This window comes from Cuculus canorus, chromosome 1, assembly GCF_017976375.1.
Source record: "Cuculus canorus isolate bCucCan1 chromosome 1, bCucCan1.pri, whole genome shotgun sequence".
NCBI classification, from domain to species: domain Eukaryota; kingdom Metazoa; phylum Chordata; class Aves; order Cuculiformes; family Cuculidae; genus Cuculus; species Cuculus canorus.
This window is the reverse complement of record NC_071401.1, coordinates 60657-80461: the sequence shown is the minus strand read 5'-3', so window position 1 is coordinate 80461 and position 19805 is coordinate 60657. Positions and strand designations below refer to the sequence as shown.

The 19805-nt window shown below is 52.5% G+C and overlaps 2 protein-coding genes across 4 annotated transcripts in view; both read left to right on the top strand.

Moving 5' to 3' along the window:
- Positions 1 to 12304, top strand: part of NUP98 (nucleoporin 98 and 96 precursor) — a 47769-nt gene extending 35465 nt beyond the window's left edge. Inside the window, exons 25-33 of the mRNA XM_054058953.1 lie at positions 71 to 340; positions 915 to 1072; positions 1643 to 1786; positions 4379 to 4521; positions 5479 to 5700; positions 8196 to 8437; positions 8910 to 9064; positions 10118 to 10229; positions 10799 to 12304. Coding sequence (XP_053914928.1) covers positions 71 to 340; positions 915 to 1072; positions 1643 to 1786; positions 4379 to 4521; positions 5479 to 5700; positions 8196 to 8437; positions 8910 to 9064; positions 10118 to 10229; positions 10799 to 11016 — 1664 coding nt within the window. The 3' untranslated portion in view covers positions 11017 to 12304. The remainder of the gene's footprint in view (positions 1 to 70; positions 341 to 914; positions 1073 to 1642; positions 1787 to 4378; positions 4522 to 5478; positions 5701 to 8195; positions 8438 to 8909; positions 9065 to 10117; positions 10230 to 10798) is intronic.
- A 146-nt stretch (positions 12305 to 12450) lies between these two features.
- CHRNA10 (cholinergic receptor nicotinic alpha 10 subunit) lies at positions 12451 to 18424 on the top strand. Of its 3 annotated transcripts, XM_054058978.1 has the most exons (6): positions 12451 to 14841; positions 15181 to 15259; positions 15693 to 15847; positions 16213 to 16745; positions 16890 to 17050; positions 17203 to 18424. In XM_054058978.1, exons 1-6 carry the CDS (start codon positions 14522 to 14524, stop codon positions 17272 to 17274), a joined length of 1320 nt encoding a protein of 439 aa, XP_053914953.1. In that variant the 5' UTR covers positions 12451 to 14521; the 3' UTR covers positions 17275 to 18424. The 3 variants fall into 3 exon arrangements, with proteins under 3 accessions (XP_053914953.1, XP_053914941.1, XP_009555482.2); XM_054058966.1 differs by having other exon boundaries at positions 16890 to 18424; XM_009557187.2 differs by having other exon boundaries at positions 15114 to 15259; positions 16890 to 18424.
- Positions 18425 to 19805: the final 1381 nt, after the last annotated feature.

Genomic DNA, 19805 nt, shown 5'->3' with positions numbered 1-19805 from the left:
ATACGAGTCCTCTGTCAATATACTTCCATGTGTTTCTGACTCCCGATGATGGAAACCTCTTTTCTGACAGCTGTTGTGAAGCACTGGTGCTTGACGTGGACTCTGTGTGAAGCGATCTGGGGGAACCTGAAAGAGTTGGAGGCCAGCTTGGAGGAGCCCAGCGAATACATCCTCACCCTGGAGCGCAGGAAAGCCTTCTCTCGCTGGCTGTCAGAGACCGCTGCCAGGCGAATTGAGGAGGAAGTCTCTCTGTCCCGACATGGTAATCATGTAGAAGCTGTGTTCAGCTGCCTCACAGGGAAGAGAATTGGTGAAGCTTGTAGGCTGGCCCAGCAGTCAGGTGAGATGTCTAAATCTCTTGGTGCTTTTGTGTGGACAGAGGGAGGCATAAAGAGAATTTAAACTTTGAGAGCTGATAGTAACTGTCCTCTCTGCCTGTGGAGTTTTCCCTTGTCAGACAGTGACTAAGGTGGAGGCCAGCTTCTCTGCTTGCTGCTTGAGAACCTGGTCACGTTTCTGCTGGCTGTGTCAGCTCTTCTAGAGTTGGGAGGTAACACTGCATTGCAGCAGGACCAGGGAAGTGATTGTGGCACTGATGAGGCTCAATCTCAAATCCTGTGTTGAGTTTTGGGCACATCACTACACGAAGGATCTTGAGGGGCTGGAGGGCATCCAGAGAAGGGGGAACGGAGCTGGGGAAGGGTCTGGAGAACAGAGGTTGTGAGAGGCAGCTGAAAGACCTGGGTTGGTGGCTGCCCCATCCCTGGAGGTGTTCAGGGCCAGGTTGCAGGGGGCTTGGAACCCCCTGATCCAATGGGAAGTGTCCCTGCCCATGGCGGAGGGGTTGGAATTATATGGTCCTTAAGGTCCCTTCCAACTCAAACCGTTCTATGACTCTGTGTCTCCTGTTCCAGGTGACCACAGGCTCGCACTGCTCCTCTCCCAGCTGGCAGGCAGCCAGCCTGTGCGGGACCTCCTCACCATGCAGCTGGTGGACTGGCACCGGCTGCAGGCAGACTGCTTCATCCAGGAGGAGAGGCTGCGGATCTTTGCCCTGCTTGCGGGAAAACCTGTAAGTTCTGTTACTCATATGTTTTGCTGTTTACTTGGTTTTTCCTTCCTTGTGAGAAATGCTCACTAGTCAAATAGGTAAACCAAGGCACACATGGTTTGTGTGCGTGGGAGCGCCTCCTTCTAACAAGAAGAAAAGTGTTCAACCTTTGTCAGAAAACCCACAATCTTTACTCAGTTTGTCTCAAAGCAAGATCACCCTCTCACAAAGTTCACAACCTATTCCAAAGCTGTTACAAGGCTGTTCTTTGGCTGAATTTTACATATCAAGTTTCTTAACCAATCTGTTGTCCTTATGTTCTTGTATGATACCAGAAGGGTACCATATTTACCTGTTTTTTTTCTACAAACTACTTGTTGGGCCGTTTCAATTAGTAGCCCAACTCTCACATCCTGAAAGCAGTGCATTTAGGCTGTGATACTCAACCACAACCCGTGATAGACAGCAGGAGAGCAACACAAGGTGCTGACCTGTGTTTTTTCACTGATGTAACCTCATGCTGTTGCTTGCCCTTTGTGTACTGATCATTGTGTGAGAAGTTAGACGCACCTTAGTGCTCTGTTTCTTTAGGTGTGGCAGTTATCGGAGAGAATAAGCATCAACGTGTGCTCACTGCTGGACTGGAAGCGTTGTGTTGCTGTCCACCTCTGGTACCTCCTTCCTCCAACGGCATCGATCTCCAAGGCACTCGCCATGTATGAGTCAGCATTTCAGGTGGGTCACTTGTGCCTGATACAAGGAGGTGCTGTGTAGAAGATTCTGTGAGCAGTCGAGTATTGCTGCGGAGGTACCTAGTGTGGAATTGTGCAGGGTCATTGTTTCGGTTGCCACAGCATCAGATTCTTTAATCATTTTTAATGATGAGTTCTTGCAGCACTTCAATCCTATAGGAATGCTTCTTCCTCCACTGGAATGGGAATAAAGCACTGGAGTTGAACCTGTTAGTAGTTTTAGGGACTCGAGAAGCCTAGGGACCTGTTCTGTAGGGTGTTCTGGTAGTGACTTATCTCCACTGATAGCAAAGTGTAAGGAAGCTGGTGAAGGGGCTGGAGAACAAGTCTTAGGAGCAGCAGAGGGACTTGGGGTGGTTTCATCTAGAGAAAAGGAAGCTGAAGGGAGACCTCATCACTGTCTACAACTGCCTGAAAGGAGGTTGTAGTGAGGTGGATGCTGGTCTCTTCTCCCAAGTGACAGGCGATAAGGCAAGAGGGAACGGCCTCAAGTTGCACCAGTTGAGGTTCAGATTGGATATTATGGAAAATTCCTTCACAGAGAGAGTTGTCAGGCACTGGTAGAGGCTGTCCAGGGAGGCAGTGGAGTCTCCATCCCTGTAGGGATATAAAAGACAGACAAATTAGGTGTTCAGGAATGGTTTAGTACTGGACGGGTACCATTGGACTTTTATGACTCTTATCTCAAAGGTCGTTTCCAACCTAAGGATTCTATGATTGAATGTCTCCAGGTGTGTGGCAGCCAGACAAAACTAGGAAGGTGGGTAGTGGCCAGCAGCAGGAAAGCCACGTGAGTTGGGTAACCAGGCAGTTTTCCCAGTGTGATGATTAATACTCAGCTGCCTGGCTTCTCAAATAGTCTTTGAGCCATACGCTCACTGTTCGCACAGCACACGTGGGAGTTGTCCTAGAGACAGCGCGTGGCTGCGTGCATTATGCAAAGCCTTGTCTGTTGCTGTAGATCTGTCAGCCTCTGTATAAAGACAAAGGTCTCTGCTGAAATAAGTGTTTAATGATTTAACAAGAGGTAGTTCAGCCCTTGATCCAAATGCCTAAAGACAGCATGAGCATAGCAGCAAGTCCTGCACGCTCAGTGCTGCAGGAGTATTTGGTGTTACGTCTGCACACAGTGTGAGTATAAAGTGTTCATTGCTTCAAAATACCGAGCTTTAGCTTTATCATCACTTGAATGCAAGATAATGCTGCTGGCTTAGAATGTGGGGTGATCTCACCGCAGCCCGACGATGTGGAGGAAGAGTCGATACAGCTTGTTTACAGAGCTTCATGTGGGTGGGCTAATAATGAAAAGCGCTGGATGTGGAATGTCCTTCCAAAGCTAGATCTCCTGTTCCTACCAGCAGTGAAATGTCAGGGTACCTTGCTGTGTAGAGGGTAGGGAAGACAATGATTTGGCAGTTCAACACCTTGTAAAATGGTTCTTTTTGGCTAAGTGTGTTCGTGCCACTCACGATCCAGGGGTGCACCATCTTCATTCAGCCAAGTCATGTGGGCTTCCAGCTATAAAACCATCCAAGAACATAGAAGGAGACTGACCGTGCCTCCACACAGTGGCTTTTAAGAGCTGTGTGAGATGAAGAGTTCATAGGGATGTGAACAGGCTAAATCCATGGGATGAGATCAGCGGGCTGAGGTTCAGCCAGGCCAAGTGCTGAGTCCTGCACTTTGGATGCAGCAACCCCATGCAGTGCTACATGCTTGAGGAAAAGAGGCTGGAAAGCTGCGGGGCAGAGAAGGGACCTGGGCACGTTGGTTGACAGCAGCTGAACATGAGCCAGCAGTGGCCCAGGTGGCCAAGAAGGCCATTGGCATCTTGGCCTGTATCAGAGTGTGGCCAAGAGGACCAGGGGAGGGATTGTCCCACTGCACTTAGTGGTGGTGAGGCTGCGCCTCGAATCCTGGGTTCAGTTTTGAGCCTCTCACAATAAGAAAGACCTTGAGGGACTGCAGCATGTCTGGAGAAGGGAATGGAGCTGTTGGAGAGTCTGGAGAACAAGTGTTATGAGATGCACTGGGATTGTTTAGCCTGGAGAAAAGGAGGCTGAGGGGAGACCTCATCACTGTCTGCAGTGAGGTTGTAGACAGCTGGGTGTTGATCTCTTCTCCCAAGTAACAGGCAATAGGAAAAGAGGAAATGGTCTCAAGCTGCACCAGGGCAGGTTCAGATTGTACATTAGTAAAAAAATGCTTACGGAAGGGGTTCTCAGGCACTGGCAGAGGCTCTCTAGGGTTGTGGTGGAATACCCATCACTGAAGGGATTTGAAAGCTAGGTAGGTGAGGTGTTCAGGGATGGTTTAGTGGTGGACAGGTACGGTTTGACTCAATCTCAAAGGTGTTTTTCCAACCTAGTGATTCTATGAAGTTAATCCTGCCAAAACATTTTAAGTTTTTTTTCTTCTTTAGCTTCTTGACAGTATCTGGATGCTGTGTAAGTTGGAACTGCACGTGCATCTCCTCAGAAAGCTCAATCGTGAGCCTGCTGAGTTGTGTGGAATTAGGAATGCAGCTTTGTTCTGAGTGCTATCATTAAACTTACTGTTAAAACTGTTTCTTTAGAACACATCAGAGAGTGAAAAATATGCCTGCTGCCCCCTGCCTCCTTACCTGGAAGATTCTGGTTTTGTAGTTGAAGACAACAACAACACAGGAAGACCTCTGAGAGATGTCTGCTTCCATTTGTTAAAGCTCTACAGTGACAGGTAAATGGGTTAGTCATTAAACTTGGTCCATCAGTGACTTGTTGAATTCCCAACCCAGAGGATGAAATCAGCTTCACTGCTTACTGAATCGCTTACAGTAGTCAACCTGCCCTGCACATATGCTCTTACAGTATGTGATGACACTCCAACTGGTGATGATGGTATAGACGATGAAACTTAAGCTTTGGAGCATGATCGTGGTTTCTTTCTGTGTTAGAGTACTGCGCTCTTCTGAATCTTGCTTCGCCCTGGCTGCCTTTGAGACTGAAGCACTGAGTAACCTACAGGAAGAGCACACAGAAAGGGAAAAAGCTGGGAAGGGTTTAGAGCACAGACCCTTGGAGAGCAGCTGAGGGAGCTGGGGTGGTTTAGTCTGGAGAAAAGGAGGCTGAGGAGAGACCTCATCAGTGTCTAAAACTGCCTTAAAGGAGGTTGTAGTGAGGTGGATGCTGGTCTCCCTGGTTGCCAGTGGCAGAACAAGGGAGGATGCACCAAAGGAGATTTAGATTGGATATTGGGAGGAATTTCTTTACTGAAAGGGTTGTCAGGCACTGGCAGAGGCTGTCCAGGGAGATGGTTGAGTCACCATTCCTGAAGGTGCTTAAAAGACAAGTAGATGTCGTACTTGGGGACATGGTGTGGCGGTGGACTTAGCAGGGCTGAATTGATGGTTAGACTCTATCATCTTAAAGGTCTTTTACAAGCAAAACCATGCTATGAAAAGGTTTTGGCAGCCTGGATGCAGACTCAAGAGCAAAGGATTTTAACAGTCACTCCAGTCTTTTTTTTGGTGGTGTTTTTATTTAAAAAAAAAAAACCAAACAACCCAAAACACTCACATAAATCACGAATATGGAATAATTTGAGGTGGGTGAGGGGAAGGAACTAAATAGCACTAATTTCTGAATTCATGTGGACACAATTAGCTGTTAACATTGTGAATATTTTTCCCTGCAGGCACTATGATCTCGACCAGCTCCTCGATCCCAGGAGTGTGACATCTGACCCTCTGGACTACCGTCTCAGCTGGCACCTGTGGGAAGTGCTCCGAGCCCTGAATTACACCCATCTCTTCAAGCAGAGCCAGGGGGTGCTGAATGCCAGCTTTGCTGCCCAACTTGAAAGCGAAGGGCTTTGGGAATGGGCCGTCTTTATTCTGCTGCATGAGCCTGATACATAGTGAGTGAAAGGATTTAGTTCTTTTTTAGGTTCTTTCCTTTGAAAATAACATGTTTGATAGACCTGCTATATGGTTATCCTATCTTATCTCATGTCAAACTGGAGCTGCACAGCTGGAGAACTTCATGCCACTGTTAAAAGCTGTGCTGATATGACGGTGGCAGGAAGAATTCTGCTTGGTTAAACGTCTTGTTAGATAAGTAGCATTGTGTTATAACGGCTAACTCCTGAATGGTGCTGGAGAAGCAGGTCCTTGTTTTGATATCTTATGGCTGTGCACCTTGTCTCTGGCTCAGCATGCTTACTGTGTTTGAGAACTGTGCCGCCCGATCCAGAGGCGGCCACGAAGCTGGTGAAGGGTTTAGAGGGGAATTGTGTGAGGAGCGGCTGGAATCTCTTGGTCTCTTCAGCCTGGAGAAGACGAGACTGAGGGGAGACCTCACTTTGCAGCTTCCTCACATGGGGACAAGGAGAAGCAGGCGCTGAGCACTTCGCTCTGACCTGAGAGAATGGCAGGAAGCTGTGCCAGGAGAGGGTTAGGTTGGACTTTAGTAAAAGGTTCTTCACCCAGAGGATGGTGGAGCACTGGAACAGAGCCCCAGGGAAGCAGTCACAACCTGGCGGTATTCCAGCAGCGTTTGGCCAACTCCCTCTGCCCCACGGTGTGAACGTTAGGGTTGTCCTGTGCAGGAACAGGAGTTGGACTCAGTGGTCTTTGTGGGTCCCTTCCAACTTGGATCGTTCTGTCATTCTGTAACTTGTCCTGAAAGCATCATTAGTGCAGAACACTAACTGTTCCCATTGGAGCTGAGCAGAGCAGAAGCAAGTGTGTTTGAAAGGAAAGCATGGGAATCACCAAACTGTGTGTTTTGCTTTTGTTGTGAAATACGTACTTAACTTATACTTAAGCAAGGTCCTACACCTAGGTTGGGGCAATCCATGGTTTCAGTACAGGCTTGGGGATGACATGATTGCAAGCAGATCTGAGAAAAGAACTTGGGGTGCTGGGAGATGAGAAGCTCAGCATGAACCCAGTAACATGTGCTCGCAGCCCAGAAACGAGCCTTGTCCTGGGCTGCATCCAAAGCTGTGGGACCAGCAGGGCAAGGGAAGGGATTCTCCCCTCTGCCCTAGTGAGACCCTACCTGGAGCCCTGCATCCAGCTCTGGAGTGCCTAGCATAAGAAAGACATGGAGCTGTTGGAACAAGTCCAGAGGAGGCCACTGATATGATCTCAGGGCTGGAGCACCTCTGCTGTGAGGACAGGCAGAGAGAGTTGGGGTTGTTCAGCCTGGAGAAGAAGAAGCAAGAGGAGGCTCTGGAGATCTTAGAGCAGCTTCCAGTATGGAAAGGGGCCTCAGGAAAGCTGGGGAATGGCTTTCTACAAGGACATGGAGTGATAGGACGAGGGGCAATGGCTTGAAATTGGAAGGGGGAAGATTCAGATTGGACTTTAGGAAGACATTCTTGATGATGAGGGTGGTAGGGCCTTGACCCAGGTTGCCCAGAGAAGTGGTGGCTGCCCCATCCCTGGAGGTGTTGAAGGCCAGGTTGGATGGGGCTTGGAGCGCCCTGATCCAGTGGGAGGTGTCCCTGCCTGTGACAGGGGGTTGGAAGTGAAGGGGCTTTGAGGTTCCTTCCAACCCAAACCATTCCATGATTTTATCTACCAGTTTCAGACCATTTTTCGTTAATCCGTTTTTTGTGGAGAGGCGTCTTCCACTGTTAATGTTTGCAGCTACCATTAGCATGTACAGTAGACCGTTTTTTCCTGATCAGTAACTTAAAAATAGCCTGTATGTGACTTGCAGGGAGCTGGATCAGAGTTCAGTGCTAAGCAAAGTACGAGTGATGAGTTTTTCCTTCGTTGCTAGCCCGTACTGCAGGAATTCAGCTGAATTTAGAACTTTTTGTATCCTCCAGTAAGACCATTCTGGGCCCAGCAAGGCTGGCTTGCACCAACAGTCAGGCTGGTGCCTCTGCCATCACCTCTAAGCATAATGCAGCATCTCAGCCACTTGTGTTGAAGTGCATCTTAGAATCACAGAATCATAGAATCACTAGGTTGGAAAAGACCTCTTAGATCATTGAGTCCAACCATTCCTGTCTGCCACTAAACCGTGTCCCTGAGCACCTTGTCTACCCATCTTTTAAATCTGTCCAGGGATGGTGACTCAACCACCTCCCTGGGCAGCCTGTGCCAGTGCGTGATGACCCTTCCTGTGAAGAATTTTTTCCTGATGTCCAGTCTGAATCTCCCCTGGCACAACTTGAGGCCATTCCCCCTTGTCCTGTCCCCTGTCACTTGGGAGAAGAAGTCAGCACCCACCTCTCTACTACATCCTTTTAGGTAGTTGTAGAGAGCACTAAGATCTCCCCTCAGCCTCCTCTTCTCAAGGCTAAACCACTCCAGTTCCCTCAGCCCTTCTTCTGACAGTGTATTAGGAAGGATTGCTCACTGGAGTTGGAGTAATGTTTTGTCCTCTCTCCCCCAGCATACGAGAGAAAGCAGTGCGTGAACTCTTGAACCGGCATTGTATTCTCTCGGGGACACCAGAGTCTTGGGCCAAGGAGACTTTCCTAACCCAGCATCTCTGCGTCCCACTGGAGTGGATTCATGAAGCAAAGGCAGTTCGAGCGAGGATGGAGGGCGACAAGCATAAAGAAGCCCTCTTCTTGTTCAAAGCTGGGCACTGGAACCAGTGTCACAAGCTGGTTGTCAGGCACTTGGCCTCAGGTGAGTCTGTTCTGGTTTTCTTTCTGTGTGCTGTTCCAAGAGGGAATGAAATAGAGCAGAAACAAGGGTTATTGGGTGTTCAGTTGGTAGGAAGGGGTAGGGCTGTGTTTCTAGCAACAGGGTTAGAGGGCAGCTGGCTGTTTCAGAACAGCTCTCGCTTGGTACCTGGCATGATAATTACTCACTGCAAACGCATGAGAGCGGACAATGCTTAACCTTCTGCATATCCACCTTCCTGTGCCAGACGGGAGCCTCAGGGAACAGGGGCAGCAATTCCTGGAGCTCCTGCTCTAGGAAGCGGGATGGCCTTGAATTTGCCTTTGGAGGTTATAAATCACATAAGCATTTCTGCCCATGACTGATGGCGTCACCTGCCCGAGAGTCTGGTCTATTAGTTGCTTTTTCTTTAACAGTCTGTTCTTCAGCTCAAAGAAACCCTTGTGCTCTGTTTCTTACATGCTTGTTTCTTTAGACGCTATTATTAATGAAAACTACAAGTACCTAAAAGGATTCCTGGAAGATCTTGCCCTTCCAGAGCGTAGTGCACTCATCCAGGACTGGGAGACAGCAGGGCTGGTCTACCTGGATTACATCCGCGTTATTGAGATGCTTGACAGGATTCAACAGGTAAGGAACTAAAACAACGGTATGGGGGGGTTGTTTCCCTACAGTTTTTAAGCTTGTACAGAGCCTCGCTTTTGGAATAACTTTTTTCCTGGCTGTTTGATGGTGATGGAAGAGTTTCCCTTTGACGGACACTGGCACAGGAAATGTGGTGCATCTCTGAAAATAGACATTTAGTAGGTACTGTCAAAGTGAGTTGCAGGCTCTGCTCTGACAACCTGCTCTGTGTAGCGTGGCAGTGAGATAAGCAAAAGAGGGAACAAAATTAGGGGTTACCTACAGAGTGGGGAATCTGCGAGTCAGTCTAAATGAGCTGGAATTGTGTACTCGCAGCCCAGAAATTGTGTCCTGAGCTGCAGTGTCACCAGCAGGGCAAGGATGGGGGATTCTACCCATCATCTCCGCTCTGGTGAGACCCCACCTGGAGCGTCCAGTTCTGGAGTCCTCAACATAAGATGGACATGGAGCTGATGGAGCGAGTCCAGAAGAAGCCGTGGAGATGATGTGAAGGCTGGAACACCTATCTGAGCACAGGCTGAGAGAGTTGGGGTTGTTCAACCTGGAGAACTCTCTGGGGAGACCTTAAAGTAGCTTCCAGTATGGAAAGGGGCTCCTGGAAAGCTGGGGAGGGGCTTTTTACAGTGGCATGGAGCGATAGGATGAGGGGAACAGCTTTAAATTGGAAGGTGGGCGATTTAGATTGGACATTAGGAAGAAATTCTTGATGATGAGGGTGGTGAGGCTCTGGCCGAGGTTGTCCAGAGAAGTGGTGGCTGCCCTGTCCCTGGAGGTGTTCAAGGCCAGGTTGGATGGGGCTTGGAGCAACCTGATCCAGTGGGAGGTGTCCCTGCCCATGGCAGAGGTTGGAACTGGATGGGCTTTGAGGTCCCTTCCAACCCAAAACTGATTCTATGATTCTAATTTCCCTACTTCAGATGTTAACTTCAAATGGCTTTAGCGTAGATTGTCCTCTGTTGAGTTGATTTGGCTTGGTGAACGAGCAACTCTGCTGTAAGGCTTTGGCTCACTTGGAGGCTGACTTTCGTTTGCTTTCAGCTGGATTGTTCCACCTATGAGCTGGAGCGGTTACACACCAAAGTGACATCGTTGTGCAACAGGATAGAGCAGATCCAGTGCCACAGCGTAAAGGACCGTCTGGCTCAGTCAGGTATGGTGACGTTGGTACCTGGCAGGCCACTGGGAAGGCCAGTTTGATGACCTGGCACAGCTGGTTCTGGCTGTCCATGAGGCTGCCGGCATGTCTGCACTTCTGTTCCTGCGATGGTTGGCAAGGGGAGCCGTGTGTTCTCCAGTAGCTACTGAACTGGCAGCTGTTGGTCCTCATTTCAGGCAGATTTGTCTCCTGGTTGGTGTGGCATTGAGTGTCTGGTCTCTTCCAGTTCTCTCTTGCTAAGCAGTCTTGTCTGTACCAAGTTTTACAGTGCCAAATGAAGCAGGAGAACACTTGCAGGAAACAATCTAATCTAAGAAATAAGGCCAAACTCTGATTACACTCACAGGAATTCTGTGTGGAGGGAGAGGATTCACTGCTGGAGCTCAGAAAGAGCCAGGCCACACACACCAGGGGCACCATCCCCACTGAATACATTTGCTCTGGAATTCCCTGTGGAATCGCTCTTCAAGTTCCACAGGGTTAGCTCATAAGTGCTTATGTACCAGCTCCATCTCCGGAGTGTGGTGTGGGCGCAGAAACACTTCTCTTTCTGCTCTTTCCAGATATGGCCAAGCGCATTGCGAACCTGCTGCGAGTGGTCCTCAGCCTGCAGCATGCCCCGGAACCTGTCTCCGACTCCATGCCAGACCTACAGCGTGTTCCTCTCCGCCTCCTTGCTCCCCACATCGGGCGGCTGCCAATGCCGGAGGACTATGCCTTGGAGGAGCTCCGCAGCCTCACCCAGTCCTACCTACAGGAGCTGACGGTGGTGACTCATTGAGAAACAATCCCTTCCATGGATGGACAGCTTTCACAGTTTGTAAACCCTTACCTTTGTTCTGAGGGTGAGCAACCTCTCCAGCCATGCAGGTTTTTCCATAGAGGTGTAAAGCAGCGATAGTACCTGGGCCAACGCAGGAGCTCTTGTAACCTGGGGGAGCGTTGAGACTGATTGGACCTTGCTGGCTGGCACCCTCAACATCACAACGTTTTCCTAGCATCAATAAAGAGCCTCTTGCCAAACCTGTCTGCAGGTGAGGTTGTACATGTGTAGGGGAGCACGGTGTGGGCTTCATCTCCTGGCAAATCCTTTCCACCCTTTTCTGTGCAACGCAGAGAATGGTGAAGCAATTTCTGGGACAGTTTTCCATGAGCAGACTCCTGCTTTGGTGGGAACCGAGGAACCTTTGGCACCTGAACTGACTGTGGACACGCTTCAGCTGGGGCTTTATGTGAAAAGCTTGCTCTGTGGATGGAGTAGGGAGAAGAAACTTGAGGTTCAGAAGTGTCTTTTTCCTGTACTCTCTTGCTAATTTGGAGACCTGTGAACGTGTTGTTTCATTTCTCCACCCTCCATCTCCACAGGCAAAGCAAGCTGCTTCCCTGGCTTAGGAGGTGATGCTTCTGCGTGTGCCTTGTGGCAAGCTCTGCTGCGCAGGCCTCTGAGGGTGAACGCCTCCTAGGTCCCACACAGTAAAATATAGGCACTTGTCCTGGCAGTCGCTGTGCTCCAGGACTCCAGGCTTCTGATAGGAGATGGCAAATTCTGCCCCAAAATCCAGACTGCTAAGAGGTTGAGTGGAGCAGCCAGGCTGCCCAGGTGCTTGGTACTGCCTCTTTGCCACCATGTGCCAGATGAATCCCTGCAGAGTCAGGTGAGCGCACAGTTGCGCATGTAAGTGCCTGGCTGCCCAGGAACCCCTCAGCCAGCGCCTTGTGTTTGCTGTGTGGCTGGGCTGCGTTGACCATCCAGGGTGCAAATATCCCACATGCAAACAACTGACCGTATCAACGTGCTCTGGTGTGTTCAGTCCTTGCTCTGTGTTCAGAAACCGGCTATTTTTGGAAGAAGAAAAAAGCTGTCTATTGGTCTGCTCTGACTTCAGGGCTGCTGCAGCAGCGGCTTCAGCGGCCACAGCTCCCAGCCTGCCTGGTGCCACTTTGCGTTGGCTCATTGAAGGTCTTTATGCATGAGGATTATGTAAAGGTTTTTATTAAAAAAGTTATAAATAAATGATCTAGATTATTTTCCTGTCTTTTTGAAAATGAGAAATAAAATGTTTATAGTATTCCCACAGTTTCCTTTGCTTTTTAAGTAAGGTTTCAGTTCCGTAGGCATGTGTCCCTTGTCCAGCCTGACCTGAGTATGCAGGGATGGTGCTGGGAAAGCTGGAGTCTTCCTGGAGCTGGATCCACTGATGGACATAAGGACTGGCAGAGGAGGTGTTTACAGGTACATCCACACTGGCATACTCGGGAAAAGGGGGCCCTGTGTGGCATGGGAATGATGTCTTGAGCACAAAGGACATGGAAAAGGTTCTAGATGTCGTTTTCATCTTGGTCTTTACATGTAAGAGTGGCCATTGGCAGCCTTGGGTCTCTGAAGCAAAAAATGCCAGAGCGAAAAAGAGGTGGAGATGATGTGAAGGGGCGGTGGGATAAACTGGGCATCCCATGGCTCTGGTATCGGGCACCTGGGCGGCAAGGTCGTAGCCATCAGGGGAGGGCTCCTTCAGAGGCTTGGAAGGAAGCAAGCCCAGTTAAAAATAAAGAAAATTAGCCCCTGTCTTCAAGGAGGAGAAGGTGGGGAGCTGTGGGCAGGTGAGCCTCCCCTCGACCCCTGCAGGGGTGATGGGGCACGTCCTCCTGGGAACCATTTGCAAGGATGCGCCAGGAGATGGGGTGGATGAGGCTGTGTGTCCTGTGATGAGGGGGGAATGTCTGGTCTTGGAAGGCGGATTTCTGGAAGGGCATGTGGGATAGGCCAGGGCACAGCTTCATGGTTAACGGGAGTGCTTTTCCATGCAGCACAGAATTGTTCAGGTTGAAAACCCTTTGTGTGTGTGTGTATGCACCCATGCTCAAAAAGGGGTGAAATACATGTCAGACAAACACCGTTTTGCTGTGCACAAATCCAGGCCTCTGCTCCCTGGGGTGGGGTCACACCGGGTGCCCAACTGTCCGAGAGACAGGGCTGGGGGGAACCTGCTCCCCAGCACCAGCTCTGGAGCACAAAAAGCTGTAAAAGCAGCATCGATTTGCATCTCATCACCCACGCAGAGTGGCTGTCCTGCTGTGCTGGCATTGCTGGATGTTAAACATGACACCATGCTGTGCAGGGAGCCAGGTTACCCCAGCTTCGCCTCCTTCCATTATCGTAATTGCGGCTCTGCAACCCCAGCTGGTGCCCTGGGCAGAGGAGCAGCATGACTGGGGCGAAGGCTTGGGATGAATAATTCACTGCCTGGAAACAGAATCTGCTGTCTTAAAACCAGTTGGTGCCCTGCTTTACATCTGCTGCTGGGGATCCACTTGTGAAAGGTGCCAGGGAAGCGCTGAGGAGCAGAGTCAGTGGCCACCTGCACGGTGGGAGCTGAGGGGATGCTTCTGCACCCCTGCAGCAGGGACCTCTCTGCTGCTGCTGCTTTGTCTCCTGGCTCATTTCCCTTAACATCCTGGGACTTTATTCTTGACAAGCAGGAATAATCTTTCTATTCCTACTTGGAATTCCTTGCTCTTTTACAGAGACCGGAGAAGCAGGTGGGTAATGGGCTGTCCCTCGCTGTGCACTGCAGTCTCTCCACTCTGGTGTCCACAATGTCCACCCTCAGCTCTTCCCACTGTCAGGGCCTTGGTGAGGTTCAGCCCCACACTTGCCTGGGACTCGGCTGTGAGTGAGAAGACATCTCCCTTTCAGCCCTAGGGTTGTCTTTTCCAGATCACTGTGGGCTTAGATTGTTGGGAGCAATCTCCCTCCCTGTAGCCCCTCAGGTCAGAGGTGACTATGGAGGGCAGCTTCCAGCCCCTGAAGCTGCAGGCCAGGAGAGAAGCCACAGGCAGGAGCACACAGAGCCAAACAGCACTTGAGGAGCAACCTTGTCCCTGCCTGCTCTGGTCCATCCCATGGGCCTGGTCACCACAGTCCTGGCCCCAAGCTGCCTAGAGAATGGGCTTTGGCCAGGAGGGTCTTGTAATCTTAAATGGCTTTAAATTGGAGGAGGGGAAGATTTAGAATAGACATTAGGAAGAAATTGTTCACCATGAGGGTGGTAAAGCACTAACCTAGATTGCCTAAGGAAATTGTGGTTGTCCTCTCCCTGTAGGTGTTCAACGCCAGGTTGGAGGGAGCTTGGAGCGCTCTGATCCAGTGGGAGGTGTCCCTGCTCACGGCAGGGGGTGGAACTGGATGGGCTTTGAGGTCCCTTCCTACCTAAACCGTTCTATGATTTGCTGTCTTCAGGGTGTGTGTGGCTGCTGGCAGAGCCCTCTCTGGGCTTGGGCAGCCAATGGGCAGCATGTGGCTGTCAGCACTGGCTCAGCTGCACCCAACCCCCCAGGTCCCATCCCCTTGCCAGGTCCCAGACCCTCTGGGACTGCTCCCCACCGCAGTGCTCACTGCTCCGAAATTGATGCTCCCCGGGGGGCTGTGCCCCCTCCCCCCAATCTCCCGTCACATCCCATCCCTGACGTCACCCCAGCACGTGCAGGTGGCTCAGCCCCACTTCTGTGTTCCCCGGGACCTGCACCGGGCGGGAGCACAGCAGGATGGAGCCCAGAGCTCGCGGACTGCTCACCCTCTGCCTTGCCAGCTGCCTTCTGGCCCCAGGTAAGTGCAGAAGGGGGAGGGGGGCGGTGAGGGTTGCTGACCCCTACCCAGCCCTAGCGATCAGTGGCATATCTGGGTGGGGTATGAGGTCGGTGGGATGTCGGGGCTTGGAATGGTGGTGGGGAGGGTGAGGGTCCCTGCATGTTCCCCTGCCCTGCTCAGCTGGCAGTAGGATCTGTATGGCTGCGTCCTGGGAGTCACTGGGGAGGAGGTGGATGCGTCCACACTACTTGCTGGCACGGCCCCTCCAGCCCTGGTCTGCGTCCTCACAGGCTGCTGGGGGGCACAGGGCAGGGTCGCCTACAAGCTGCTCCACAACCTCTTTGCCAACTACTCCAGTGCCCTACGCCCTGTGGAGGACACAGACCGGGCGCTCAACGTCACTCTTCAGGTCACCCTCTCCCAGATCATCGACATGGTGAGTGTCAGGGCATGGCACCAGCACCAGGTCTAGCCCAGCCAACACGAGATCATCCTTCTCGCTCCTGGCCTCTGCTTCACTAGGCTCTGCTCTTGCCCTGTGAATCTTGCTCAACATAGCGCTGATGCTCATCCCTCGAAACCAGTCCAGACTCCTCAAAGCCAGCCTAGCTGATCCCAAGTCAGCTTAGATCACTTGAAGACAGCTCAGAACCCCCCAAAACTAGCACAGGACATTCTCCAAATTTATTTTGGACCACTTGAAACAAGCGCAGACTTTTCCAACCCCTCAAAACCAGTACAGTCCCCTCAAAGGTACCTCGACCCTTCAGGACTCTTGCAGAAGCTGCTGGACTGGGGGCCGGGATCGGGGGGGCAGTCTGGCAGCACCAGGGTCTGTCCTCCCCACACACACCCCATCTCCTTGGCAGGATGAGAGGAACCAGGTCCTCACCTCCTACCTGTGGGTCCGCCAGGCCTGGCTGGATGCCCACCTCACCTGGGACAAGGATGCCTACGACGGCATCGACAGCATCCGCATTCCCAGCAGCTACGTCTGGCGGCCAGACATCATCCTCTACAACAAGTGGGTTGTCCTCAGTGCCCTCCATGCTGTTCCCAGAGCCAGGGGGTCTTGGGCTAGGGCAAGGTGGGGTCTGCACAGTTTATTGCCAACTTTGGGGCTGTGCGACTGCCTGAGCAGGGAGGTCTTATTGTGGGTCATGCAGGGAGGTGGTCACCCTGACTGGGTGACAAGGGGAGGCTGGCAGAAGCCATGGTCCCTGGCCAACTGGGATGTGCCACCGTGGGTGCAACTAGGAGCACCAAGTCCCCTCTTCAGGGTTTGGGGTGGCGCAGGCAGAGGACATGGCATTGGTGACAGGTGATTGGCCCCAGCCCTGTAGACCCTTGCCCCACATAGGGCCATCCCCATGGCCATCCTCCCCCCAGTGCTGATGACCACTTCGGTGGGTCAATGGAGACCAATGTGGTGCTGCGCTCTGATGGGCTCATCATGTGGGACTCGCCTGCCATCACCAAGAGCTCCTGCAAGGTGGACGTCTCCTACTTCCCCTTTGACGGGCAGCAGTGCCACCTCACCTTCGGCTCCTGGACCTACAATGGGAACCAGATTGACCTCCACAACCGCCTGGACACTGGAGACCTGAGAGACTTTGTGGAGAATGTGGAGTGGGAGGTGCTGGGCATGCCAGCCACAAGAAATGTCATCACCTATGGCTGCTGCTCTGAGCCCTACCCTGATGTAACCTACACCTTGCTCCTTCGCCGCCGGGCCTCCTTCTACGTCTTCAACCTGCTCCTGCCCTGCATCATGGTCTCTCTTCTAGCACCCCTCAGCTTCTACCTGCCTGCTGACTCAGGGGAGAAGGTGTCACTGGGAGTGACAGTGCTGCTGGCCCTCACAGTCTTCCAGCTGCTGGTGGCAGAGAGCATGCCACCCTCAGAGAGCGTCCCACTCATTGGTGAGCCTCAACGGTGCCCAGGACCCTCCTATGGGACCAGGACATCTGGTGATGGGCAGCACCCATGCCATGGTGGCTGCAGTGAGGGGAGGGGGGATTGTGGGTCTCTACCTGCTATGGTGTCACCACCTCTTTCCCATGCAGGGAAGTACTACATTGCTACGATGACCATGATCACAGCCTCCACTGCATTGACCATCTTCATCATGAACGTCCACCACTGTGGCCCAGGGGCCCGGCCTGTGCCTCCCTGGGCCAGGCGTCTCATTCTCCACCACATGGCCCAGCTCTGCTGTGTCTATGAGGTAGGCGAGAGCTGCAAGACCCCTCGGCGGGTGCTGAGTGGACAGATGGGCAAAAGGGATGCTGGGGACTCAGGGGAAAGCCCTGTGGAAAGGGAGGAAGGTGCTGAGGTGGGGGGCTGCCCTAGAGACTGCTGCCTGTGTCACCATGACAGCCTGCTGAGGAATGTTGGCTACATTGCCAGCTGCTTCCGGCACCACCGAGCAGCCCAGCGCCGGACCGGTGAGTGGAAGAAGGTGGCAAAGGTGATGGACCGCTTCTTCATGTGGGTCTTTTTCCTCATGGTCATTCTTATGAGCATGCTGGTCCTGGGCAAAGCTGCATGATGGCCCTGTGGACCCACCACCCTGATGTACGCCCTGTCCACAACCTACCCCAGGGACGGTGGCGGCCATGGGTACCCTCCCGTCTTCCACAAAGCTTCAGGGTGGGAGCTCCACCATCCCTGGGGGAGAGGGCTGCAGCACCAGCGGGGGAGTGGGTATTGCATGGGGTGGGCAGTGAAGAGGTGTAGGACCCTTCTCTCCATGGAGCCCTCTCTGGTCCTTGCAGCCCCATCCAGGGCTCCACAGTGGAGGGAACACTGAGCAGAGCCTTTCCGTGGTTCGAGGCTTATGTAGGTATAAAGATATAGAGATAGACCCCAAGGTCCCCAAGCCATCCCAGATGTTCCTGCATAGTGATGCAGCTTGAGGGTCTCATGTCAACCCAAAACCATACGTGAGTCCCAGCAGCGTCGCAAGCTGCAGCCACTGCTCCTGGCAGTGCCAGCCATCTCCCACACCCTCCCACACTCCTACTGGCATCTGCCACCCTGCCCAGCCAAGTTCTACATCTGCTGCAGCCCCCCCCAAGACCACTCTAGCATCTGACGGCCCCAGGGAGGATTCCAAGGGAGTGGGGAAGCTCCTGCCTCACCCTCTGTGCGCTGGATGGGAGGAGGCTGGTGCCTTGCAGGAATGGAAGGATCTGGTGCTCGATGCCTTTGTTGATAAACACGTGGGATTCCCTGTGGGAAGGAAGGGGTGTAGGGTCCAGCCAGGACCTCTAGAGCCCACACAGCCCAGCCCATAGTGGGGACCCTGCAGCTGTGTCCCTCTGCAGGAACTCAGGTGTTGGCATAGCATGGCAGAGCACAATTGACGTTCAAAACCAAAGCAGGTGGGAACACGGGGCCAACGCAGCAGCTGGTGGCACTGGGTGTGGTCAGACCATCAATGGGCTCCTAGCCTCACTACCAAGCAGAAGTCAAACCCCCAACCCTCATCACAGCAGTGCCTGATCCCACCCAACCCACCGCGTACAGCCCCTGATCCCACTCTGAGTAGCACTGGGCCACTGCTCCCCTGACACCCTTCCATCCCCACGCCCTGACTGCTGGCTGCTTGGAGGACCCACAGGAGCTGGGGGGGGGGGGGGGGCGGGGACACGACGGGGATGGGACTGCTCTCCCTTTGAGCATGGGACGGCTCTCAAGGTGACGCCTGGAGGCTGAGAGACTCCTTACAGCAGATACCTTACAGCAAGCACTGAAGGGTGGCTAAGGAACATGTAGCATACATGATATGTAAGGGAAGGTTCTGCGATGATCTCTGTATCCCATCCTCACTTGGAGAGCGGGAAACAGCAGAGCATTGACCGCCCAGCCAGCTGTGCTTAAGAAATTGTTTCCATCCCTCCATTTACTGATGAGACCACAATAAACTAATGACTGGCTTGGCTCTGATTGAGAAACTCTTGAGTCTTCTTCTGTGACAGCAATGATGGCTGTGCCATGCTTAGCCTCAATGTCGAGGTGAGGCAGGCACTGATCCTGCCTAGGAAGGGACACCCATGACCCCATCATCTCCACCTGCCCTTTGACTGGCCATTGGAGGCACTGAAGCTCCTGTCCCTTGGGAGTGGGCTCCCACAGGCAAGGAGGTCCATCAGCTAGCAGGGAGCAGGGCAGTGGCGAGGGAACATTCCTTGGGGTATGGAGGGGCAGAAGAATGAGAGCTGGAGGCACGAGGGGGCCACAATGGAGGGAGAGGGACACAGAGTTGTCCTGGGCCTTGCTGGGATGGCACATGGATGCTGGCAGCAGGAATTGCTGTAGTGGAGGGGGTGCAAGTGGGTGAGAAGCAGCACCTCTGGCTGAGACAAGAATCTGGCCAGGGAGAACCTGGCAAGGGTGAGGATCAGGTTGAGGGTCAGTGTTATGGCAGCCTGTGTTTGGAGAGCAGTTGCTTGGTTAAGGTGAGTGAGATTTAATGGATCTAAACAGGTCTGAAAATGCAACCTTACTCCTTAAGAACAGAGCCTCCAGGTCCAGCTGAATGTTAAAGAAGCCCTGATTGCTATGGGTCTGTTCAGGAGCATCCATGTTCCATGGAATTGGACCAACTGCTGCCATCTTGGTAAGGGCTGGCCTGACCGAAGGCAGGGTTTGCAGCTCCCCCCTCCAAAGGGTTAATTGCCTTTCCAAGAGGGATAATCCCTCCTTCACATTGCTCAATCCCCCCTTCAAGGGGCTCAATCCTTCTCCAAGAAGGTTAATCCTCCCTCAAGGATGCTTAGTCCCTTCTCCATGGGGTTAATCCCCTCTGCGAGGGGCTCAGTCTGACCCCAAGGTGCCATTACCTCAGGAAGCCATTCCTGGGCTGTACCCTGGCATTTATTGGAGGTCACTTCTCCAAGTGTTAGAGGGACCAGTGCTCCCCATAGAGCTGCAGGTGTCGCTCCACGGCCGCGTGATGCCAGCACAGGTGAGGCGGC